Here is a 22042-nt window from a genome sequence, read left to right on the forward strand (position 1 = left end):
CAGATTTCACAATGATGTGTTTTAAAAAGTTTTTATAATACGGGTTTTTTGAGATCATGTAAAAAATTACTTAGCAATAATGGGCACTTTGGTGTACGGATCCTATATCTTTATTCTTTATTCGTATTAGTGTCAGAATATACACCATTAACCTAACACCCTCATCATGATGATCATTTTTTTAACGTTCATAGACTTAAGCATTGATTATACACTATAGCAGGAGTGGTCAACCAGTCGATCATGGGATGAATTTGAGTCGATCGCGACACCCTTCGTATTTTCTTGAATTTTTGAATTTTTTTCAGAAAACAATTAAAAATTTTTTTCTGTAAATTTGTATAAGTATCTATAATCTATATAAACAAATATAAAAATTATATTTAGAAAATGCAATAAATAACTATGAAAAACGAGATTTTACACAGATATCGAATAAAAGAAGTGTAACACGCATGTACATAATATATAATATACATATTTTTTTTTATTGACAACCTTTTTTTTGTTTTTTGGTCGATCGCGACAACCTAGAAAATCTTGAAGGTCGATCGCAAGTCTATTAAAGTTGGCCAACCTTGGACTATAGTAATGTGTCATTGAAATTCATAGGTAGACATTTGATTGAATTTTTAGGGGGGCCATAATCAGTGGCGTATTATGGTCCGTCAGTCCGTGTAGTACATATAATAGTATAACACAATACTACTTAGTACTCGTAATTCGTATTATACTATATAATGTATGATTAAATAATGATTTAATATGAAAACCAAAATAAAAATAGTAAAATTTAAATAGGCATTGTTGTGCGATACCTAGCAAAAGATAAAATTGATAATGCATTATCGTATCTAGACTACACCGCTTCTCTGGTCTGGATCTGGAATCGTTCGGACAATACGTCGATACCGCACATACGTTGCTCAGTTTCTGTTTAATTGCCGATAAAACGCATAAGTCTAATCGTGTAGTTGTCAACAACGTATTCTTTTATTTGTCAATACATTTTTTATAACTTAATTATCTACTTGTGTATATATTTTAATATTTGTATAAATTGATAGCCGAATTTAAAAATATGCAACAAAATAAAAGAACATCGAAGATAATTAGATAACTAATTTTTTTAACTCAACACAAAAAAAAATTAAAATAGAAACTAAAGACGTCGTGGATGACGGATAGCAGAGTCACAGTCTGACTCACAGAGTCATATATACGTATTTAAATTGTTACATCTTAATTAAATATTCATAAATATACTAAAATGTGTGATTTTAGTGTTATATCTGGTGGGTAATCGGAAAAAAAGCCATGTATCAACTAAAAACATTATTTGTTATTGTATTATGATTTACATAATTAAATATAATCATTACATTTATCTATGTAACATTTCTTTGACATATCTAAAAGTATAACTGCAATTTGCATTTAACATTATCATTTGTACCTACATAATTTAAAAAATGTTTAAGGGTAAAAATTAAAAAAAATTAAAAATATAATTAATTAATTATCATTTGTACATCATTTAAATAATTTATTTAACATTTTTTAAATATAGAATATATAAACGAAAAATTACAATTATTTTAAATTGTTACTGTTACACTTAAATATTTTTTAAAATATGTAAGTATAAATGACAAATAACAATTATTGACAATGTTAAATGCAGATTTCAGCTATATACTTATAAATATATGTTAACAAAGTGTTATACAGATAAATCTAATGATTATATTTAATTATGTAAATCATAATAAAATAACGAATAATGTATTTAGTTGGTACGGGGCTTTTTTTCCGAGGCTTTTATTTCCTAGATTCATCTGGTGGGCCCCTCCCTTGAGAAATTTCTGGCTGCGCCGCTGACTATTATAATCCAATGTAAAGTGACCCCGCACCCCCTTTCAATACACAAGTATAACATATTACCTTCGATTTTTGGGGGACTAAGCTCCCGATGTCCGCTTATGTAGTGAATACAAATTTGAAATTAACACATCCATTAAAATGATCTACTTGTCACTCGATGACGATTGGCTAGGTTGCTAGGTATATTCAAAATCTTTTATATTCTATATATTTTTTTGAAGAAAATGATTAGTGGTTAATACCCAAAATTTGAGCGTTTTGAAGATATTATTTTAAATTGTAATATATTTATATTTTTAACTAAATTGTCAAATAGGTAATCAACAATCAGTAATTCTTGAAATAGCAAAATGACAAAATTTAAACTTTAAATGATAATGTTTCCAGTATGATAGGACTTACTGCCAACGAGAATTTTTAAGATCTTAAATTTTGTATAATTTCTTTATATTCAATGTTGTATAAATATGTTATGATTTACCGAATAAGAAATGTATATCATTAGCAGAGTGGCGCAGTGGAAGCGTGCTGGGCCCATAACCCAGAGGTCCGTGGATCGAAACCACGCTCTGCTAAACATTAATTTTATGTGTATGATGAAATACAGCAAAGTCTGCATTTTTCTGGATAATATATAATTTGATTTTTTTTATATTTTTAGTCTGACATTCTTTCTGTTTTTAATCATTTTTAATAATTTACATTTTTATTAAGACGTAATATATTTATATATATTATAATATAGGTGATACACATTTGGTATAATTTGCCATATTTTACTTAGATATTTTTAATAATTATACATCATTAGAGTAGGCAATATAAATTCTCATAGTGTTATTGCGTAATAATTGGAATTTGGATAATCGATATTTCCTTTGCACTATTCGATTAGATATTAATTACTACATTTTTAAGTACCTACTCCTGGCTCCTGCCAAATATAAACTTCCTGCGAATATATGATAGTACAGTAGTACAGTAAAGCAAAATTTTAAGTTTTTAGTGCTTATAAATATTTTTCTGATTTTTTGACATATCTACATTTTCTTATGAATTTAAAAATATTAATTTTAAAAAAACTCACCCTTGAATAAGGGCTTTTTAGAATAAATATAGTCATTTTTGCCACTTTAATATCATAGCAGAGTGGCGCAGTGGAAGCGTGCTGGGCCCATAACCCAGAGGTCCGTGGATCGAAACCACGCTCTGCTAAGGAATTTTTTTTACTTTTTTTCTTTCTACATTTCAATGTTTTTCTTTTTAATTTACAATTATTTGGAAGTATAAACGAGTTTAATAATTGTGTAATATTCATAGACCTTAAACTTATTAAATATAGATGGTTATATTACATTTTCACGAACTTAACTTTCTTTAACAGTCTCAACTAATATATGTATTGATTATATACAATTTAAAGATATAATAGCTTATATAGAATAAATAATTATTGCAAACATATACATGATATATTATACAAGTTAATATTCATAAAAAGTTTACTTAATACTTAATAACTAAATAAAATTAGTTATCGAAAAAATAATTTAAAAATTGAAATATTTGTAAATTATAAAAGACATAACTAAATTGTCCTAGATAAGTTCTCAATGTTCTCATCATTCAATCTCGTCATTTTACTTATCATTTAGTGATATTGCGATTATCACAATAGCACACACTCACACAGTAATATATAGGCAAGCCAGGCGCGTAGCCAGGGGGTTGTTACAGGTGTAGTAACACCCCCGCCCCTCTCAGACAGGGTATACTCATCATGGATTTACATTTTTTTTTATTAATAATAAAAATATTTAAATTTTTTCTTATAAACCACTATCTATTCACTTGTAATGCGTTTGTAAAATAAAGTATACGTAAAGTTATTAATTGTATATACATATAATTTTGTCAATTCATTTTGAATAACACCCCCCTTTTCCTAGCTACGCGCCTGAGGCTGCAAGCATATTGTATAATTTTATCTATAGTGTCTACTCAATATTATTATATATGCATAGGTACACGCCACATGGTGATTATTTTAACAGTATCTAAATATTCATAATATTATAATAATTAATAACTATAAAAAGAATTTTTAAATATATTTTTTTTTTTATTACGATTTAAACTCATTACAAAAAAAATATTTTTCATTAATTTATTAATTTATATTTTTATGTTTTTTTTTTGTTTTTAATGACAGTATATGACATATTTAATTTCATATTTTAAAGCAAAATATTTACTAAGAGTTAAGAATTTTGATAGGTAAGTAGTTAATTAGTTACCAGTTTACCACTATAAGTACCTACCGGCTACCTGTACTAAAAGTTTAGACAATTCAATTATTTCAATTAATGGTATAAATACATCATAATGATAATACCACTATTTTTTATGTTTACCGTGCCGCATTTAATCCATCAAAACTTTAAAACTTAAACATTTTATTTAAAAAAATGTAGTTTTGTAATGAGTTTTATGAATTCAAATCATAGTACGTTAATAAGTACTTCTAACGGGATGTGATATGCTGACTACTGACACCCTTTACTCAGCAGCAATATTACATTCAGACAGCAGTAAAAATTAAGCATTTTAAAATCTAGTCGGCAGTTTTAAAGATTACTTACACCAAACCCATGCATTATTTTAAATCCGTCCCTGCGCTTGATTAGTGCGCATCTGATTTTCACGCATTACTCATGAACTAATAAAGTAAATTCATATCGTTCATGGCCATAATGTGTTATCGTCGTATGACTTGTCGGTTGTCTAACCTACACGGTTGTCTAACTTACAGTTGTTTTGACGATAATATTTTCTCAACACATTAACATCCGATAAAAATTAGTGATTGTTAGAGCCAATATATGTGCTTTTTAATTTATAATAATATACTATTATTGTAATTTAAAAATTATCATATATTATATAATTGTATTTGTTTAATCGTTTACTTCGTATAACCTCTTCTGACGTTACAATTAATTCTGCAATTTTCGAACAACATTAAGTATTCATAAAAAGGTTGGCTAAGCAGTAAGTAATAGGCATGTATTCAGCGCAACAAACCGAGCGCACTGTTGTAGTCACGATGTGCATGATGATGTAAGCAGATATAAAATGTACAATAGCTATATGAAATAAATAGTGGGGGGATCAAAAGGGCTCAGTCCTCCCTAAGATTTTATTTCATTTTAATACTATTTTAAATTTTTAAATTTATAAAAAATATATTGTATAATTAATATTTAATGGTAATAGCTATACATATATAATAATAGTAATAACATGTTGGTAGGTTTTCATTGATTTTAATTTCAACATTTTATAAACAGTTTATGATCTATTATAAATTTATAACTTATAAGTAGTTAGTTATAAAAACGGCCTGCCGTGAAAGTGCTGCTAAGGTTGAACAAAATACATCGTCATCCGACCAGCGAACGTAAATGTGCGCGTAAAATTCACGGTGTCGTCCAAATATATAAATATCACTGATAATTAAAATATATAAAAGATCCTCTTTAAATTCTTGAAACCTTTTGGGCTCAAGTCTTATGCATTTGAGGACCCTATTTACGCCATTACATATGACAATAAGTATCGATGATCCGGTCATATTAGAATATGTTATCAATTATCATCATCACTCGGTATTATAGCTGTCGACGCAACAACGGATTTCGATATTATCACGGGGCGTTTCTAGTGTTTCTACTCGGACGACTCGGACGAGGCAAACGCTGTCGTGGTGAATATTTAATAATTAATACGAGTATCCGGAGTGACAGTTTAATATAATATAAAATTATATAAATTATTTGTATTATAAATGATAAAATATTAATATTATGGTAAGATTGTTGGCCAATATATCCAAATAAATATAATAGTAGTAACAAGTTATAAGTGTATTACATTGAGGTCGATATAAATCGGCGATTGTGTGTGATTAGTCTTAAAAATTGCAATCGTATTATAGTTGTGCAACATTTGACGGAGAGGCGAGTCTATTTCGTTTGGACTTTAAGGTAGGTACCTTGAACAGTTATTTATTAGTACCTACAATTTCATGATAGTATAATATATTAATTAATATTTAATCATTTTTATTATTACCTTCATTCGATTTTAGCATCAATTAATACTAGTATTAGTAAATAGTAATTAATATTAATAAATATAAAATTGTAAGTCCAAAACTCCAAAATGTTCGATGTCCATCATTCATCAGGTTTAATCTTATCTATAATAAATGATAATAATAATACATAATATTATCCATCTTATCACATAACACAAACAAGTTGGATCATAAAATAAATAAATTTATCTACCTTGCACACGCAATATATTTTATTATTATCATTTATTTTTGTCATAAAATTATAATATTAACAGAAATAATGTGATAAAAATTTAAATTCAATAAGATTTTAATGTTTAATAATAATGTGCTGCAACTCTGCAAGGTTCAATTCTCAGTGTGTCCAAACAAAGAAACGAAAAATTGTAACTATATTGTGGTTTGGATGATGTTTTTTACAAGAACACGGGGCATTCTAAAACTCCAACAAAATTTAAAATATATTATAATTATAATAATTAAATACTAACAATATAATGTATTATGTATGCATGGGCGTCCATTGGTGATAGGAGGGGGGACTGACCATTTATTTTCCCTCGTAAAATAATATTAACTTATCATTTATAATTATAATATTACCATGATATTATTAAATAACTAATGATTTAGACATCTTAAAATAAACTTCATTATGAAATGAATGAAACGAAAAAATATGCAGTTCTTCTTTACTAACATCGAATAATATACACTTTATTTTCTATTTTTAGAATAATAACATTACTTTTCTATTTAGCTTAAATTTAAGGTTTTTTTTATTTTGTCTTCTCCCCCTTAAAAATTACCTATGAGCGTCTATGAGTTATGAATAAGTATTTACTACTTTTTTATTCAATACTGTTTTTATTATAAATCAAAATTAATCTATATATTTTGAAAATTTCATTCAGTAAAGTAAAGATCTTAATACACTTAAATGTTTTAGGTACCACGATTAATGTTTTAAAATTATAACAAAATAATGGGCATAGTTTCATTGTTTAAATAAGTAATTTCGTTCATATTTAAATTTCAAATATCTAAGAAAAGTAATTATATTATTTATAATTTTTCAGTTCTAGTATGAAATACTTGTGAGGAATATAATTGTATTAAATTTTTAAATCTTAGTATTTATTAACATTTTATGAATTTTTAACTTGCATCTAATTTGCTAATTTTTCCGAAATTCAAATTTTACTTCAAACACTTGTTTTTAAACATTTTTTGAATTTACGCTCAATTTTTTTTTAATTAACTTTTATTAATAACAGCTTATTACAGGAACTTTGTGTTGAATTTTCAAGATTTTTTACCCAGTGAAATGGTTTCATTGACAATTAAAAGAAAATGTTAAAAAAAACACACATATCGTTGTGGATTATTAGTGTTTAATGACATTTAAGAAAACACTACTCATACACTATATGGACAATTTTTTTTATAAAATCATAAAACAAATATTCAGGGCTGTTTTTTTTTATTTTGTATCATTTTACATGGTGATAAATAAAATATCTAGGATTATCCCAAATCTATGAAGAAAATGAAAAAATATTGTTAGTTAAATTTAAATAAATTTAAATTACGTTATTTATTATATTATGTAATACTACTGTCTATATACATATATAGCATATATTATATAGTATAAACAAAATACTCTTTTGTTGTTGTAGAACACTCATTATAAAAAAAGTATTTAAATGTTATTAGTTTTTGTAATAATGAGTATTCTTTGATAATACAATTATTTAGTATACGATAAACAATGTACATTGTACATAGACTTAATTTTTTAATTTATGAATGATTTACGAATTTCAAAGTAAATATTGATGTTCAATTTATTATACTTAGGTATAAGTTATAACATTACGTATATTATTCGTAATTAAAATTTAACAACATGAGAGTGGCTATAATTGGAGCGGGAGTTGCTGGTTTGGCTTCAGCTAGAAGATGTTTAGAAAATGATTTTGAACCCATAGTTTATGAACGGTCGAAAAGAGTGGGTGGAACTTGGTTTTATGAAGAACGAACCGGTCTTGATGAATTTGGTTTGCCAATCCACACAAGCATGTATAAAAATCTAATGTATGTATTTATTATTATTTCGTATGTTTGTATTGTATATTATTTTATGGTTCATCAATCCAATATTATGACTTAGCGATATTTAAAAAAAATTTTTAGGACAAATTTGCCAAAAGAATTAATGGATTTTCCTAATTTTCCTCATAAGGGTTTAGACGATATATCATATTTGAAATCATGGCAAGTGCAAGAATATATTGAACAATTTACTGAACATTTTGGACTTGATAAGCACATTCAAGTAAGCATATTTTATTTGTATTCATTAAATTTAAGGAGGAGGATATAAAAGTAGAATAACATAGGTACTTATACATAACTAAATTTTTACGTAAAATTGCATGTCTAGAGTATAGAAGTGTTTAAACTTTAAAGTGAGCTAATTCTGCAAAATATTATATTATATTATCTTATAATTATCCATTGTGAGATTTTATATTTTAGAATATTTATTTTATAGTGTAACATTTCTTTAGAAATGGCTTATATCGTGATTCGTGGTCTTTATTATTATGTTTCATAGTTTTGTAGTTTGGTGACTTCAGTTGAAAGATTAACAAACAACTGGCAAGTGACAGTGGAAGACTTGAAAACAAAAAAATTGAAGACCGAATACTATGATGTAGTAATGGTGTGTAATGGACACAACGCTATGCCTTTTATCCCAGATATTCCAGGGAAAGATGATTTTGAGGGCATACAGATACACAGTCATGATTATAGGATACCTGAACATTTTACAAATATGAATGTACTCATAATTGGTAGTGGTCCTTCTGGCACTGATATTTGCTTGGATGTATCCAAAGTTGCAAATCAGGTAAACGAAAAATACCTTGTATACAATAAATTAGTTAGTATAAGTTATATACTAAGTAGTTACATTAAATATAAAAATAAATCAAAGTTACAAAATATAATAATGTCTAAAGAATTGCAAAGAACGGTACATTTTAAGATTAAATATTATTCTTATAATTTATTATATAGATAAATAATAAATGTATGCGTATTTAGAGTTTAAATCAGTATATTTCATCGAATTAATTCTGATAGTTTTAGGTTTAATCAATTTGATTTCCTAAATATTATTAGTGAAATGGTTGTAAACTTGTAACTGAATATTTTTCACGGGTAAGGCTAATATTTAATTATATACTTAGATGAAGCCAAGGTTTATTTTTTGTTAGAATTTAAAAATAAAAAATTCTATGGAAAAGTTATTTTTAAACAAAAGATTTGTAGGTAGGCCCGGGGTTACACAAGGCCTACCCGCTAGCTACGTTTAAACTTTCAATAAAGTTATATAATTTCAGAAATGTATATTATATTGTATATTTTGAATTTTGGTATTAAATAAATATAATTGTAATTATATTAGATACTAGAATACTAGATACCATTTAACAATAATGTCGACATAGTTATATTTTATAATGATAAAATTATATTCCTGTATAGTGTATACGATTTAATATACTATTAAACTATAGATATTAAATAATATAGGCGTTACTTAGTGATACGTTAAGACGTGTAATGGTGTAATGGAAGTCTCTTTCATACCGAGCTTCATTTATTTTATAAATATGTTGTCATCACAACTTTTTATCATATTATATCTATACAAAAAACAAACTATAAGAATTAAAATAATTTGAATGCTTATAAATTATTGTATATAAAATATAACTATGTATTTCACATGAAGTATAATACTTTAATAAGTTATTGATAATATTAAAAATCGATTAAAACTTGATTTACCCGTGAACCGTCTACCTTAAATTGCATTATATTTTTAAGTACTAAATATATGTCTACGTGACTTAACTAACTTTATAATATTTTAAAAAATAATGTTAAGTTTATAATGATGTATGAATGTGTCTGATTTTTCCCCCATGTTTCACTTACAGGTTTATTTTAGTCATCATAAGCCTGAATTAATTGAGAAAGATTTTCCAAAAAATGTTACACATTTACCAGACGTTGAGTTATTTTCAAAAAAATCTATTTGTTTTAAGGACAAAACTGACAAGATTTTAGATGCTGTAATTTATTGTACAGGTAAATGCATTAGAAATAATATTTTTTAAAGAATTACCGAAAAGTATGTATGAATGTTTAATGGATTTAATATAGAAACAACATCCAAGCATAATATATTATGACTTAAGAATATTTAAAATTTATGTAGGTATACCTATATAAATCAATCAATAAATTATAGATGCTTAAAAAATAGAAAATAAAACATATACAAAACTATTTAAGTATTGTCTGATTTTTTTAGGATACAAAATTACATTACCATTTTTGAATCCTAGCTGTGGAATTAATGTTTTGAACGACAAATTGATCACTCCGCTTCATAAAAATATCATCAATATAAATAATCCTACTATGGGTTTTATTGGATATTTAAATATGACTTTTGTGTTCCGAGTATTTGACTTACAGGTACCAATATTCATATACTTACAACAATGTTTATAATTAATTATGTAATATTAATTATTAGCTATATATATTTCAGTAGCGTAACTTCCCTCGTGAGCGCCGCGAGGCAAAATATATTTTTCGTCCTACCTAATATAAATTCGATTTTTCGATCTTTGTCATTAAATCTTTGCCGTGACCAAATGTATGGTTTTTTTTTTATAAGATTAACCCAATCACACTTATATCACATTAAATATTTTGTTTCAAATTAAATAAAAATAAATTTACAATTACACAAAACCAATATTATTTTATTTGTTATTTTGCGCCCCGGAACAATTGCCTCTGTTGCCCCTGCGGTAATTACGCTACTGATATATTTGTTTTTGATATTACATACACACATAGTTCAATAACATAAATATAAAAATTCGGCCCAGATGCTGAAAATGGAGATATTTCAAATGCATTGCAATAACTAAAATATGTGGATCGAATGACATAGAGGTCATGATTGTTGAACACTTATTGGTTTCCTTACTTTTTTGGTGTAGAATATTGTTATTATGTGTAATATGAAACGATTCAAAAATGAGTTTAAAATCAACTTGAAAAATTTTGGTGAAAAACTGAAAAACAAAATATGTTTTTATAAGACGTAATTACTATCAATTATAATTACTTAAGTGTATTGTATAATGAATAGTGGAAATTAATGTTAAATAATTCACAGAAAATAAAACTTATAATGATCTTACTATAGAGTGACCAAGGTAAGACGATGTCCATTGGCCAGTGAACATATATTATTATAATTTTTAAACAAAATGTTTGTTAGATGACTAACAAGTAACATGTGGTAACCGATAATTTCGATAACGGTTTCAAGCCCTGTAAATAAGTAATATAAATATAATTATTATTACTTAAGGAATTTTACTTTTTTTTTTAGGTTCGATATTATTTGGAATTTCTTCGTAAAAATTGTTCATCCCGGTTGGATTATAGTAATATGGTGACAACGATGACTCCGGTTAACACACACATCCTAGGCAACAACATGTTATATTACTGCAAATCATTAATATCAGATAAAAATAAAGTCGAACCAATTCCATCAATCTTTTTTGAAATTTATACGGGATGTCATGAACATAAAGAAAAGTATTATAGGTCATATCACTCATCGGTCATTAGAATCATCAACAATGATGACTATGTAATTGAATTCGATGCAGAGAATGCAAAAAATAAATAAAGTACGAACGCAAATTTTTATATTTTATATCAATAATATCTAAATGGTCATAAAAATGTTTTGCCTGTTTTGGTAAATACACAAAAAGGTTATATTGATGAGCTTATTATTTTATTGTCATTTAATTAATATGGTAATATACTAATATATATTTTATATAATAATACTTAATAGTACCTATATCATAATATGTCTATAATTGTTGACACAATCACTAATATAATATATAATATAATATAATATAATATAATATCTATAAATATTTATAACAGATGTAAAACTTTAACAGACTTATAATAAATGTTTATTTTGTAACTGTTAATAAATAAATACTTTTTTTCTAGCAAATTGAATCTGTAAATATAAAAAATAATTAATAACTCCTTCTGATGGTAAATTTAAAAATTACTTGCAGCTTTGAAGTTTTAATAGCTTTTATGTATTATATGTAGTTATGTAAAATCATGAATTATCATAATTATTCAATTATGTACTTAATTGATTTAATCGAACAAAAAATAATTTGTGAGATTTATCTTTATATCATCTGAGTCATTATGATGATAAATATACATTATGTCAATGTTTCTCAAATTATTTATGTCAATTAGTCCAAATTATTTTTTTTTAAATAATAAATTGAAATTATTGATAAAAAAATCCGAGTACCTATTTAATTTACATAATATTATTATACAACTGTAAAACTTATAGCACAGAACAATATAGTTATTCTCTTAATACTATTGTTTTTATTTTATTAACTTATAATTTGTTAATTTGAAGTAATATTATACAATAAAATAGAATTATTTTTTTTAATCACGTGAAAAATTACTTTGAACATACGAATTTATTATATATTTGATAACATGTAGAGAGATTTAAATTCTCAAATCATATATTCGAAGTTTGAATTACACTATTTTGGTTTTACTCGAGATAATAGATAATATGAGATTGATGCGTAAATGCGACAAATGCGTTGTGGCCAACATACATTTCATAACTTTTATTTTATGTACTTTATGTTGACTTGCGGCCCCAATATAGTACACTTACCACCGTTTTTACTTATGTGTGCTTGCACGCGTGACTATATTTATTTAACACTAATCCAGTTCCCATAATGATTCTTTTTGTAATTCCTTACCAGAATAATTATTATCATATTTTATTCTGTAGCATAGGCGATGAATTCCCAATGTTTACCAAATCAATAACGTTTATACCTCCTGCAATAACAATATATTTTGATACTATTCGTGTTACAGTGTCATATATAATAAACAGTAATATACAGTTGAGTACGAACGAAATTGTAGGTAGGTATACCGTGTATACTGTATATGCATTATGTTGAGGTATATTTTACATAATAAAGGCGATATGCGCACCACCGTTGCCGCCGTCCTGTGTGTAACGATATTCGGGTCGCCACCCGCCGCCGTTGCAGCACCCGCGACGATCGCGATCGATAAATATTCGTCGATCGCTGGCCCGATCTTTCGGACTCAACCAGCACCAAAGCCTGAGCCCCGTCAATCTGAAAACCCGACTTCTATCGTCAAAACTGACTGCGATACGACGAACCTTCCACAGCAGCTGCAGCAGAGTACACAGTTACCCAATGACGTGAACCTCATCCCGCAGGAGAAGATACAGCCTTCGAGTATGAACGAGACAGCAACAACTGATACCGCGTCGTACACCCAGTGAGTTTGTGACTATAGATATAATAATAATTATAAACAACAAATCTAATATTACTATATTATTATTGATAATTATTAATATACTCGTATTTATACCTATAGGCTATAAATCAATGGTGGTATAACAATTAATAATATTCCTGTGGCTATTGATGAACTACAGAATACATTAAAATACAAACTTGATAGCGTTGTACTTCGGTAAAAAACGATTCGACAAATTTTCAATATCGTTTAGCTTTCAATGACCATTTACACTAATTATAGTTTCATATAAATTTCTATGTTTTTTACATTCACCGAATATCACAAACAACACCTGAGTTATTATCTTTATATATATATACGCTATTTATGACACACGCTTTATATATTTTTCCTGACTTACTCCTACAGCCCTACAGGGTTACCTGTAAAATATATCAATGCAGCATTACTCTAAACAATTTTCTTATTTGTGTCACTGTAGTGACGGGCTATCTTATAACAGTATTAGGGCCGGTCCACACTACGCACTTTCCATTTGTAATGTACCTTGAAAAATGAAACCATTCGCTTTTGACTGTGCGTCTAGACTCTAGATGATACGACTGTTGGATGCATTAGATGCGTTAGATGCGGATTATGTGTCCGCCCGTCGTTAAAAACAACGTGTTTTGTTCTTATTTTTTAACATATCCGTTTTAGTGTAGACCATGCTAGTCAAACTCAAAGTATCAAGCAGGGGCAGATCCAGACCAAGATAACGGGGGGGGGGCGTTTTTTAAAGGGCACACATTAATTTTGATAAAGTATTTATTTAGGTACATACATATGTTACTTTCCACAGTCTCGTACAGAACAAAAAAAAAATATTTTTCATAATAACAGTAATAAAAAAATTTATCACAATAATTTTGTTACCCTTGAAGTATAATTACGTCAGAAATTAAAATCAAGGACTTCAAACTAATTTTTTTTTAGAGAACCCGGGGTGGATTCGCCACTGGTATCAAGTGAGCCAAAAGTATTGAATAGTTTACTACTCGGGCCGCACATAAAAATTGAACGAAAAAAAATAAATATTTTATACACATTTTTTAATTTTATTCTATACGCTTGCAGACACAGCAGGTACAGCTAAATTAAAAAAAGCTTAAAAAAATTAACATTAACATTTAACAATTCTCTAAGAATCTAAGAGTTGTGATACAACATTAATATTTTACTATTACTATTATTTTTTTGTCCATTAATATTGGTAGCCACGGGCCACGAAAAAATGAGTCAAAGGCCGCACAGCGCACACTATAGACCAGCCCTGTAAATATTTATATAAGATTAGCGCGTATCGTGGCGTTATGATGACTTACATCCAACCGGACATCAACAAACTCTTCATAATAGTGCAGGGGGGGGAGGAAATACACACTCTGAATGTCCATAAATTATACGACTGGTAATCGGTATTTTGCGAGCGATTCGTCGACCTATTTGTCAAAATATAATAATTGATTATACTACAAGAGTGGGTATGAAATTATGAAGCATAATTTACTGCAATACTAATATGTCGACGAACAATAATAATTAGGTATAGACTTATAAATAAGTTATAATCGATAAATATTTTTTTTAATGATAATTACAGATATAACGACGAAGATGGCGAAGTTGACGCAGACATTGAAAACGACTACATTCTGTTTTTCTGTTGGATACCGATAATTTTTTTACTAATGTTAGTATTATTGGTGTATTCGAATCTTCGATCTTTTTGTATATCACGAATGAAAAAAGATTCTGGGGAAGCACTATGTTTGCAATCGAGTAGCTCCCGATATAATATTATACAATAATTTTAAAAAAAATTCTGCGGAAATAAATAAGAATGTCAGTGTGCTTAGTGCTTACTGTTTATAAGCGATTGAATTCCCTGATGAAATGAAAACGATTATACTCGTCGTATAAAATAATATTGTAATTCGAACGATCAGTTGTCAATGTTATCTGGAATAATGCCATCATGGATTATTTTTACTGTTGTATTCATTTTAAAAATGATTTAATTATTTATTATAATTATTTGTAAATATTTTTTCTTTATGAATAAATGATTTATAAATAATTAATCGGTTATTTTATACATATGATACAATTTTGAATTTACCCAAAAGAGAACATTTTTAAAAGAGAAAATATAAGGTATAGGTAATATATCTGTCAGATATTTTTATAGATCTTTTGTAAATTATCTAGGACATAATGTGTCTATGTATTTTAACTGTATGCCATGTCAATATAAAAAAATATTCACTGTTCCAAAATTAATGTTAACAAAATTGTATATCAATAGTTATTTTCTCAATTAATCTAAGACCTTCATATATTTCGTTATATTTAATAATATGTAAAATTATCTCATTCTTAAAATTTTTCTATTGTTAATATTATTTTAACTTCTATTGTATTTATCACTTTAGTTTGTTACTTATATTATAATATGAATTGTGTTATTAATTATTAATATTACTCTTTATCTCTAACACAAGCTAATAGCTTAAAAAAGATAGATAATCATGTAAACTAACTTAATGTATATTTTATGTTTTATGTAATCTATGATGATTTGAAATAAAAAAAAAAATTTTAAAAAAATGTGCTGCAAAGTCATTAGTCCAGAGTCCTGACAAATATACACAGTTTTTGACTTGGATAGAGGGCGCAAGGGGAAAGGGACTGAATAGGTAACTCAAATAAATGTTCGTTTATTTTAACATACTCCATAATTTTTTTCGAATTGGGACGCATTTGGCAGATCACAGATGGACATTACTTATTTTATTTAGGATTCTTTTTACAACATTACCATTAATATTTGGGTATAAGAATATAGGTAGGTTGTAGTTAGATATATATTATATAACCTTTAACTTTTTAACCATGAATGATAAAAGATGGAATGATGGAAAAAACTATTAATAAAAAATGTATGCTTACAATTAATGTATTTTGTTACTTCCGTTGAAAGGATAAGAGCATATTTTGCGGTGTCCACAGTTTAGTCTTTATATGTTTATTGTTGTAATTACAATTATTGCGGACCAATTTTAGGCTAAAAATATACCTATATAAAAATATATATTGGTGTATATTATATCCTTGATTATAAATAGTGTTTGTAATCAATGCTAATATTATATTATAAATAAGAAATAACCAACTCAATAAAATGTGGTAATATTTTTTGAGGAATAATAAAGCCAATAAAGGGTGTCTATTTTGAAGGAATAGAGGAGCAATCCACGACTTATTCGGTAAGTAAATGAATTAGCTAGACATACACGATACACATTTTTTAATATCATTAGAATACCTCTATCATTTATTTTCAAGTTAAGCACGAATATACTTGGATATAAATATATAATGCATAGAGGATACTTAACTTACATACATGTAAACTTGAGATGTGTTCTTTATGTTTTAATTCATATAGGAAGACAACATATTCAAAATTAATTTTTCTTTACGTTATTTTTACTTAAACATTTTTTAAACGTTTCAATAAATTTCTACTTTTACAAATTTAAATCATATTATTTACGAGTATATATTATTCAGTCGTTATTATAACACTGAGTAGTGATTACCTATTATTTACAGTTACATTTTAGTAAGTGTTAAAGTGTTATATTATACTTATTATATTTTAGTTCTGTTTAATAGAAACATAAACATGTTTTCAAATTATGTACATAGTTATTATTTTATAGGTAATATAATTTATTAAACTTATAAGTTATAACCCAATTGTTATAAATTATTATCATTTTGAATCTTATACCGGAAAAAATTAATTTATTAAAACTCCTTACAAGAAATCTCTAGGCAAATAAATAAGCAGTATTGTTGTTATCACTTTATCAGAAAGTGTTTCAAGCATAGAGTTATTACTGTTATTAGAGTATACTTTATGGTTTCAAGTTTTAGGTGATAAATAACGGGAAATATCTTTACACTTTTACAGTTTACGCATATAACTTATAGTTTAATTTATTTTATACTTTTTTTACCCGCAGAAAAAACAGTTACATACCTACCTAATTATTGTTGTTATTTTTATATAAATATATTGTATAATATACACATTTATTTTTATAAACATTAAACAGGTTTTATTTAGTTAAAGCTTTTACAAAAATAATATTGTGTAATACTTATCTTTTTATAAAATATTTAGTGTTTAATAAATTTATATAACATGTCTTCTACAATATCCAGTAAAATAACTGATGACGTAGGGACAGTCGCTGCATTGCGTGTAGCTCTCCAAACGTTGGCGGAACGCTGTGAAAAGCTACAATCTCGATTAGATATAGTTGAAAAAGAAAATGTTACTATAAAAAGTCACTGTACATGTCAGACGTCCAATATCAAATCTTCAGAAGTTAATATTCAAGAGTTATCTAGTAAAAAGCAACAGTTGGTTGAATACCTAAGAATAGTTACCAATGAAAATCGTACACTGTGGACAACATTGTCAACACTAGATAATCCTGCAGTTCAATCAAATGATAAAATCAAGCCGAAGAACTCTTTAGCAATCATAGACAACTATTTAAAATATAATGGTACGAGCTTACAATTTTGTTAATCATTGAAATACTATTAAATAGGTACCTATTTAATAATATATGACAAATCTCATTAGGTAAAATAGGTAATACCATTGATTATAAATAGTTAGTTATTGTGCTGTGGAAGTAATGCAAAAGCAGTTCCCACGGCGCCATCGGTTCAAACAAGAAAAAAAAATAGTTAGGTATAATCAATGGTAATACTATAGATTTTTGACATCTATAAAATTTGACTTTATACATTCATTCATACTTAATACCTATATTACACTTGATTTATTTTTTATTTACACTTATTGATTATTTTTTTTTAGTTTTCATTATAGTTTATTAAAATATTTGGTAGAAATTACACATTAATAATTCTATAAAAATAATTGCTTTAATTTCCTTTGTATTTCTGGAACCTTTTTGTCTTACAGAAAAATTACTTTTAATATTAGTAATGATCTTAAAATCCACTTATTACTTAGAACACTGTAATGTGTTAAAAGGCTAATAGCTGGTATTAGATCTTTGATAGTTCTTCATAATTATTAATATTTGATACACTCTGATTTCTGATTCATACCTCAATACTTATAAAAATATATATTGTTTTAATCTGCCACGTATGTATCAATTAAAAAACTTATTTAAAGCATCTACCTATTTATTTTATTAAGTTTAAGCAAATTAAAAAATCATCTAATTGGATTAACTTTGGAAGTGTCAAGTATCATTTTAAAATAATTATATTTTTAAATTATCTTGTTTAATAAATAAATATTTTATTTTTAGATGTTGATTTCAAGATGAATTCTAATTGCATTATGGTATGTTATAATATATTTCAATAATTGTAGATTAAATTAGTGACATTAAATAATATTTTACCAACTGGTTCAATTTTAAAACATTATATGCCCACTAAAATAATATATCATAAAATAATTTTACATTATGCCAACTAACATAAAAGATATTCCAAACTGAGTATGTCAAATAATAATTATTAATAATAAAATTAATTATATTTCCACTCCAAATTTTCAAGTTTATATTGAACCAGCTGGATAGTGTTTGACAGTATTTGTAAAAAATATTATCTACCAACATTTTTTCAAATCGATAAGATATTTTTTTGTTTATTTATTTTTTAATTTTATGGTGTCATATATTTTAAAACGAGTTTATAAGAATTATACAAGAACATTTATATATTTATTAGGATACAGATGATGATTTATTAAGTCTTCAGTATAGTTCGGATGATGAATCTTGGCCTATGTTATTGTCTGAACTTAATGCATACAAAGAAAAATTAACCTTAGCTAAACATTTACTTGCCGATCAAAATGATTTAATTTTTAATGTCACATCAAGATTCAATCTACTTGTTGAGGGTAAGTCATATTAATTTTGTTAAATTTAATATTATAATGTATACTTACTTTAAACCAATACAAATGAATAAATTGGTCATTTATTTTTATTTTTTTACAGAAGTCAAAGTTATAAAGCCATCTGCAGAGTATCGAGATGCAGAAACATTAACAAATTCTACTTTAGATTCCACTACACCTTGTATTTGTGGGGTTCGTGCAAAACCAGATAATCATAGAATATGCCCTTTATGTAAATTATACATTGTGGGAGCTGAAGGCGATAAAATGTTTGATAAATTAGTTGAACATGTAAGCAGTCATTTTCCCGATGAAGAACCTGAAACTATAATTGATAGTTTATCTGGACACTATTAAAAATGTTTGTAACAATCATTAATCATCGTTAATATAAAAATATTTCTTATTTTGTTAATTTTTTTTATATAATATAATTTATTCTACTTGATTTAATTAAAATATTGATCAAGCTAAATGGAAATTAATACATTTGCAACAAATTTTATACTAAAAAGGAAAACTGGCTTTTAAGCTAATTCTGACGGTTGTACATCTTTCGAATCAGAGTTGCCAATAGTAGTCCTTTGTAATAAGTTTCTACTGAACCATGACGGTTTTTCTCTTTTGAGTTCAATGATTCTTTTACCCTACAATAAAATAATATGTTAATAATATAACAATATTGTATAGTCAATTAATCTTACTTTCCAAAATTCTTCTACTGGTTGTTTGGTTTTCTCTCCTTTATACAGAACTACTACTTCCTGTTCAATGGGTTTCAAGCCCAATTCTTTTTCAATGACTTCTTGAAACTCTGTAGTTTCATCTTTAACCCTCTTATAACAATTGGCTAAAATATAAAATGTACATATCATTACGAAGATGAAAAATGTATGAAATTTTACGAACTCATCACTCACCACACAAATGGCGTCTTTGATAACTATGACCACATTGGTTACATGTGAGTAAATCTGTACGAGGTAAAAGAATTTTGTAAAAATCATTAATACAACCAAATTTTCGTTTTAGTCTTTTCTCAATTGTACGTCTATGTTTGGGTACTGCCCAAAAAATAGAATCGCCAAATAGTCTTTGAACATTTGTTAGGGCTGAGATAGATGGTTTAAGTGTTTCCGCAGTACTGGCAAAAGAAAGAGCTGAAAATAATGGAACAAAATATTATTAATATGCTCAATAGACTTGCTTTCAACCAGTAATAACTATTATTGAAAGAGGTCTAAAGAAAATATATAATTACGTTACCTGGTGGAGGCGCATGCCCTAGTATCATGTGGCAAAAGGCGTCAAAATCTGTGTACAGCCGATTTTTAATCCTTCTCAGCGCCGAGAGACCGTTCATTTTTTATTTTCTTATTAGTGCTGACGAAACGAATTATTTTAGTAAATCTGTCCAAAAATCTGGATATTTAGGTATATGAGTGCGGAGTTCAGTTTTGCAAGATTAAATCGATTATCATAATGCGGTCGGTAGAGCGTAGTTATCATTAGTTCTTATCACTTATTAGCGGTGTTAATCAGCTCAACGAATGAAAATGGAATTGAGAATAGAATAGGTATACCACAGAATATATATGGAAAATATATATAATATGTATTCTGTGGGTATACTCTATGGAAAATTGGACTATATCCATGAGACCATGAACGTTGTGAATAGTTACAAGCACGGTACTAGAATTTTTTCCAGGATTGGCAGAGTGGTGCAAATATTTTTTTTACATAAGCTAAGGTTTTTTCAGCAATCAATGAGGTTAATTAAATAAAATATAAATATTTTCGTATCATATAACATAACATAATATAGCTATAAGTTATATAGTACAAACTTTTGAATAATTAAAAATGTTTTAAGAATAATGTCAAATATTATTTTTGTTCCTTATATAAGAAAATTTTTAATCACAGACCTTCAACAACAATATTAACAATGATGTAAAAAAATGACAATTCCTTTATTACTTTAATATTACATACCTATGTGAATAAATGATTATGTTTTTTTACTTACATTTCAAAAATATAAATTAAAGTAATTGTGATTTGTGTTTAGTAATGAATAGATGAATTTGTTTGATCAACTTTAATGATTTAGGGTACATTTGTTTGTTTATTTTCATCCATTAATTAGTACTCAATAAAGGTAATAATAAAAAGATAAAAGATTTTTTTTCTTATTTCACAAATTTCAAAACATATTTTATTGAAACTGTAGTACATTTTTTTCTTATTAGACAATACTAGTAGGTTAATCCATAATAAAAAGACCTAAGGTCCAAAGATGTTATTTGTTCAAACTAGAGCCCTATCTTGCCCCCTCTTGGCGCCGTGCTTGAATAGTAATTGTGATATTGTGAAGAAAAAAAACATTTAAAATTATTTTATATGAAAATAAAAGCTCTACAAGCTGTAAACTACAAATATAATTGGTGTATGGTGTATTGTATGCAATATGCTTGATTATAGACCCTTTA

The 22042-nt window shown here is 26.6% G+C and overlaps 4 protein-coding genes and 2 non-coding genes across 7 annotated transcripts; 5 read left to right on the top strand and 1 right to left on the bottom strand.

The window, feature by feature from the left end:
• Positions 1 to 2387: 2387 nt before the first annotated feature.
• Positions 2388 to 2459, top strand: Trnam-cau (transfer RNA methionine (anticodon CAU)). Its single transcript has one exon. It is a non-coding gene; the product is annotated as a tRNA-Met (tRNA).
• A 568-nt stretch (positions 2460 to 3027) lies between these two features.
• Trnam-cau (transfer RNA methionine (anticodon CAU)) lies at positions 3028 to 3099 on the top strand. The gene has a single exon. It is a non-coding gene; the product is annotated as a tRNA-Met (tRNA).
• A 2208-nt stretch (positions 3100 to 5307) lies between these two features.
• LOC132922594 (senecionine N-oxygenase-like) lies at positions 5308 to 12109 on the top strand. 2 transcript variants are annotated; one of them, XM_060986176.1, is made up of 7 exons: positions 5308 to 5753; positions 7889 to 8125; positions 8225 to 8366; positions 8649 to 8945; positions 10045 to 10195; positions 10422 to 10588; positions 11523 to 12109. In XM_060986176.1, exons 2-7 carry the CDS (start codon positions 7938 to 7940, stop codon positions 11826 to 11828), a joined length of 1251 nt encoding a protein of 416 aa, XP_060842159.1. In that variant the 5' UTR covers positions 5308 to 5753; positions 7889 to 7937; the 3' UTR covers positions 11829 to 12109. The 2 variants fall into 2 exon arrangements, with proteins under 2 accessions (XP_060842159.1, XP_060842158.1); XM_060986175.1 differs by having other exon boundaries at positions 5310 to 5930.
• A 588-nt stretch (positions 12110 to 12697) lies between these two features.
• On the top strand, positions 12698 to 15748 carry LOC132921245 (uncharacterized). Its single transcript, XM_060984162.1, has 2 exons — positions 12698 to 13543; positions 15174 to 15748. Exons 1-2 carry the CDS (start codon positions 13185 to 13187, stop codon positions 15379 to 15381), a joined length of 567 nt encoding a protein of 188 aa, XP_060840145.1. The 5' UTR covers positions 12698 to 13184; the 3' UTR covers positions 15382 to 15748.
• A 1763-nt stretch (positions 15749 to 17511) lies between these two features.
• On the top strand, positions 17512 to 19962 carry LOC132921976 (uncharacterized). Its single transcript, XM_060985249.1, has 4 exons — positions 17512 to 18156; positions 18943 to 18977; positions 19373 to 19547; positions 19648 to 19962. The coding sequence occupies exons 1-4, from the start codon at positions 17787 to 17789 to the stop codon at positions 19902 to 19904; spliced, it is 837 nt and encodes a 278-aa protein (XP_060841232.1). The 5' UTR covers positions 17512 to 17786; the 3' UTR covers positions 19905 to 19962.
• Positions 19933 to 21048, bottom strand: LOC132921977 (large ribosomal subunit protein bL32m). Its single transcript, XM_060985250.1, has 4 exons — positions 20814 to 21048; positions 20468 to 20707; positions 20252 to 20397; positions 19933 to 20194 (listed from the first exon to the last, which is right to left on the bottom strand). Exons 1-4 carry the CDS (start codon positions 20908 to 20910, stop codon positions 20075 to 20077), a joined length of 603 nt encoding a protein of 200 aa, XP_060841233.1. The 5' UTR covers positions 20911 to 21048; the 3' UTR covers positions 19933 to 20074.
• Between the last annotated feature and the right edge of the window lie 994 nt (positions 21049 to 22042).

The sequence above is a fragment of the Rhopalosiphum padi genome, chromosome 2 (genome assembly GCF_020882245.1).
Source record: "Rhopalosiphum padi isolate XX-2018 chromosome 2, ASM2088224v1, whole genome shotgun sequence".
NCBI lineage: Eukaryota > Metazoa > Arthropoda > Insecta > Hemiptera > Aphididae > Rhopalosiphum > Rhopalosiphum padi.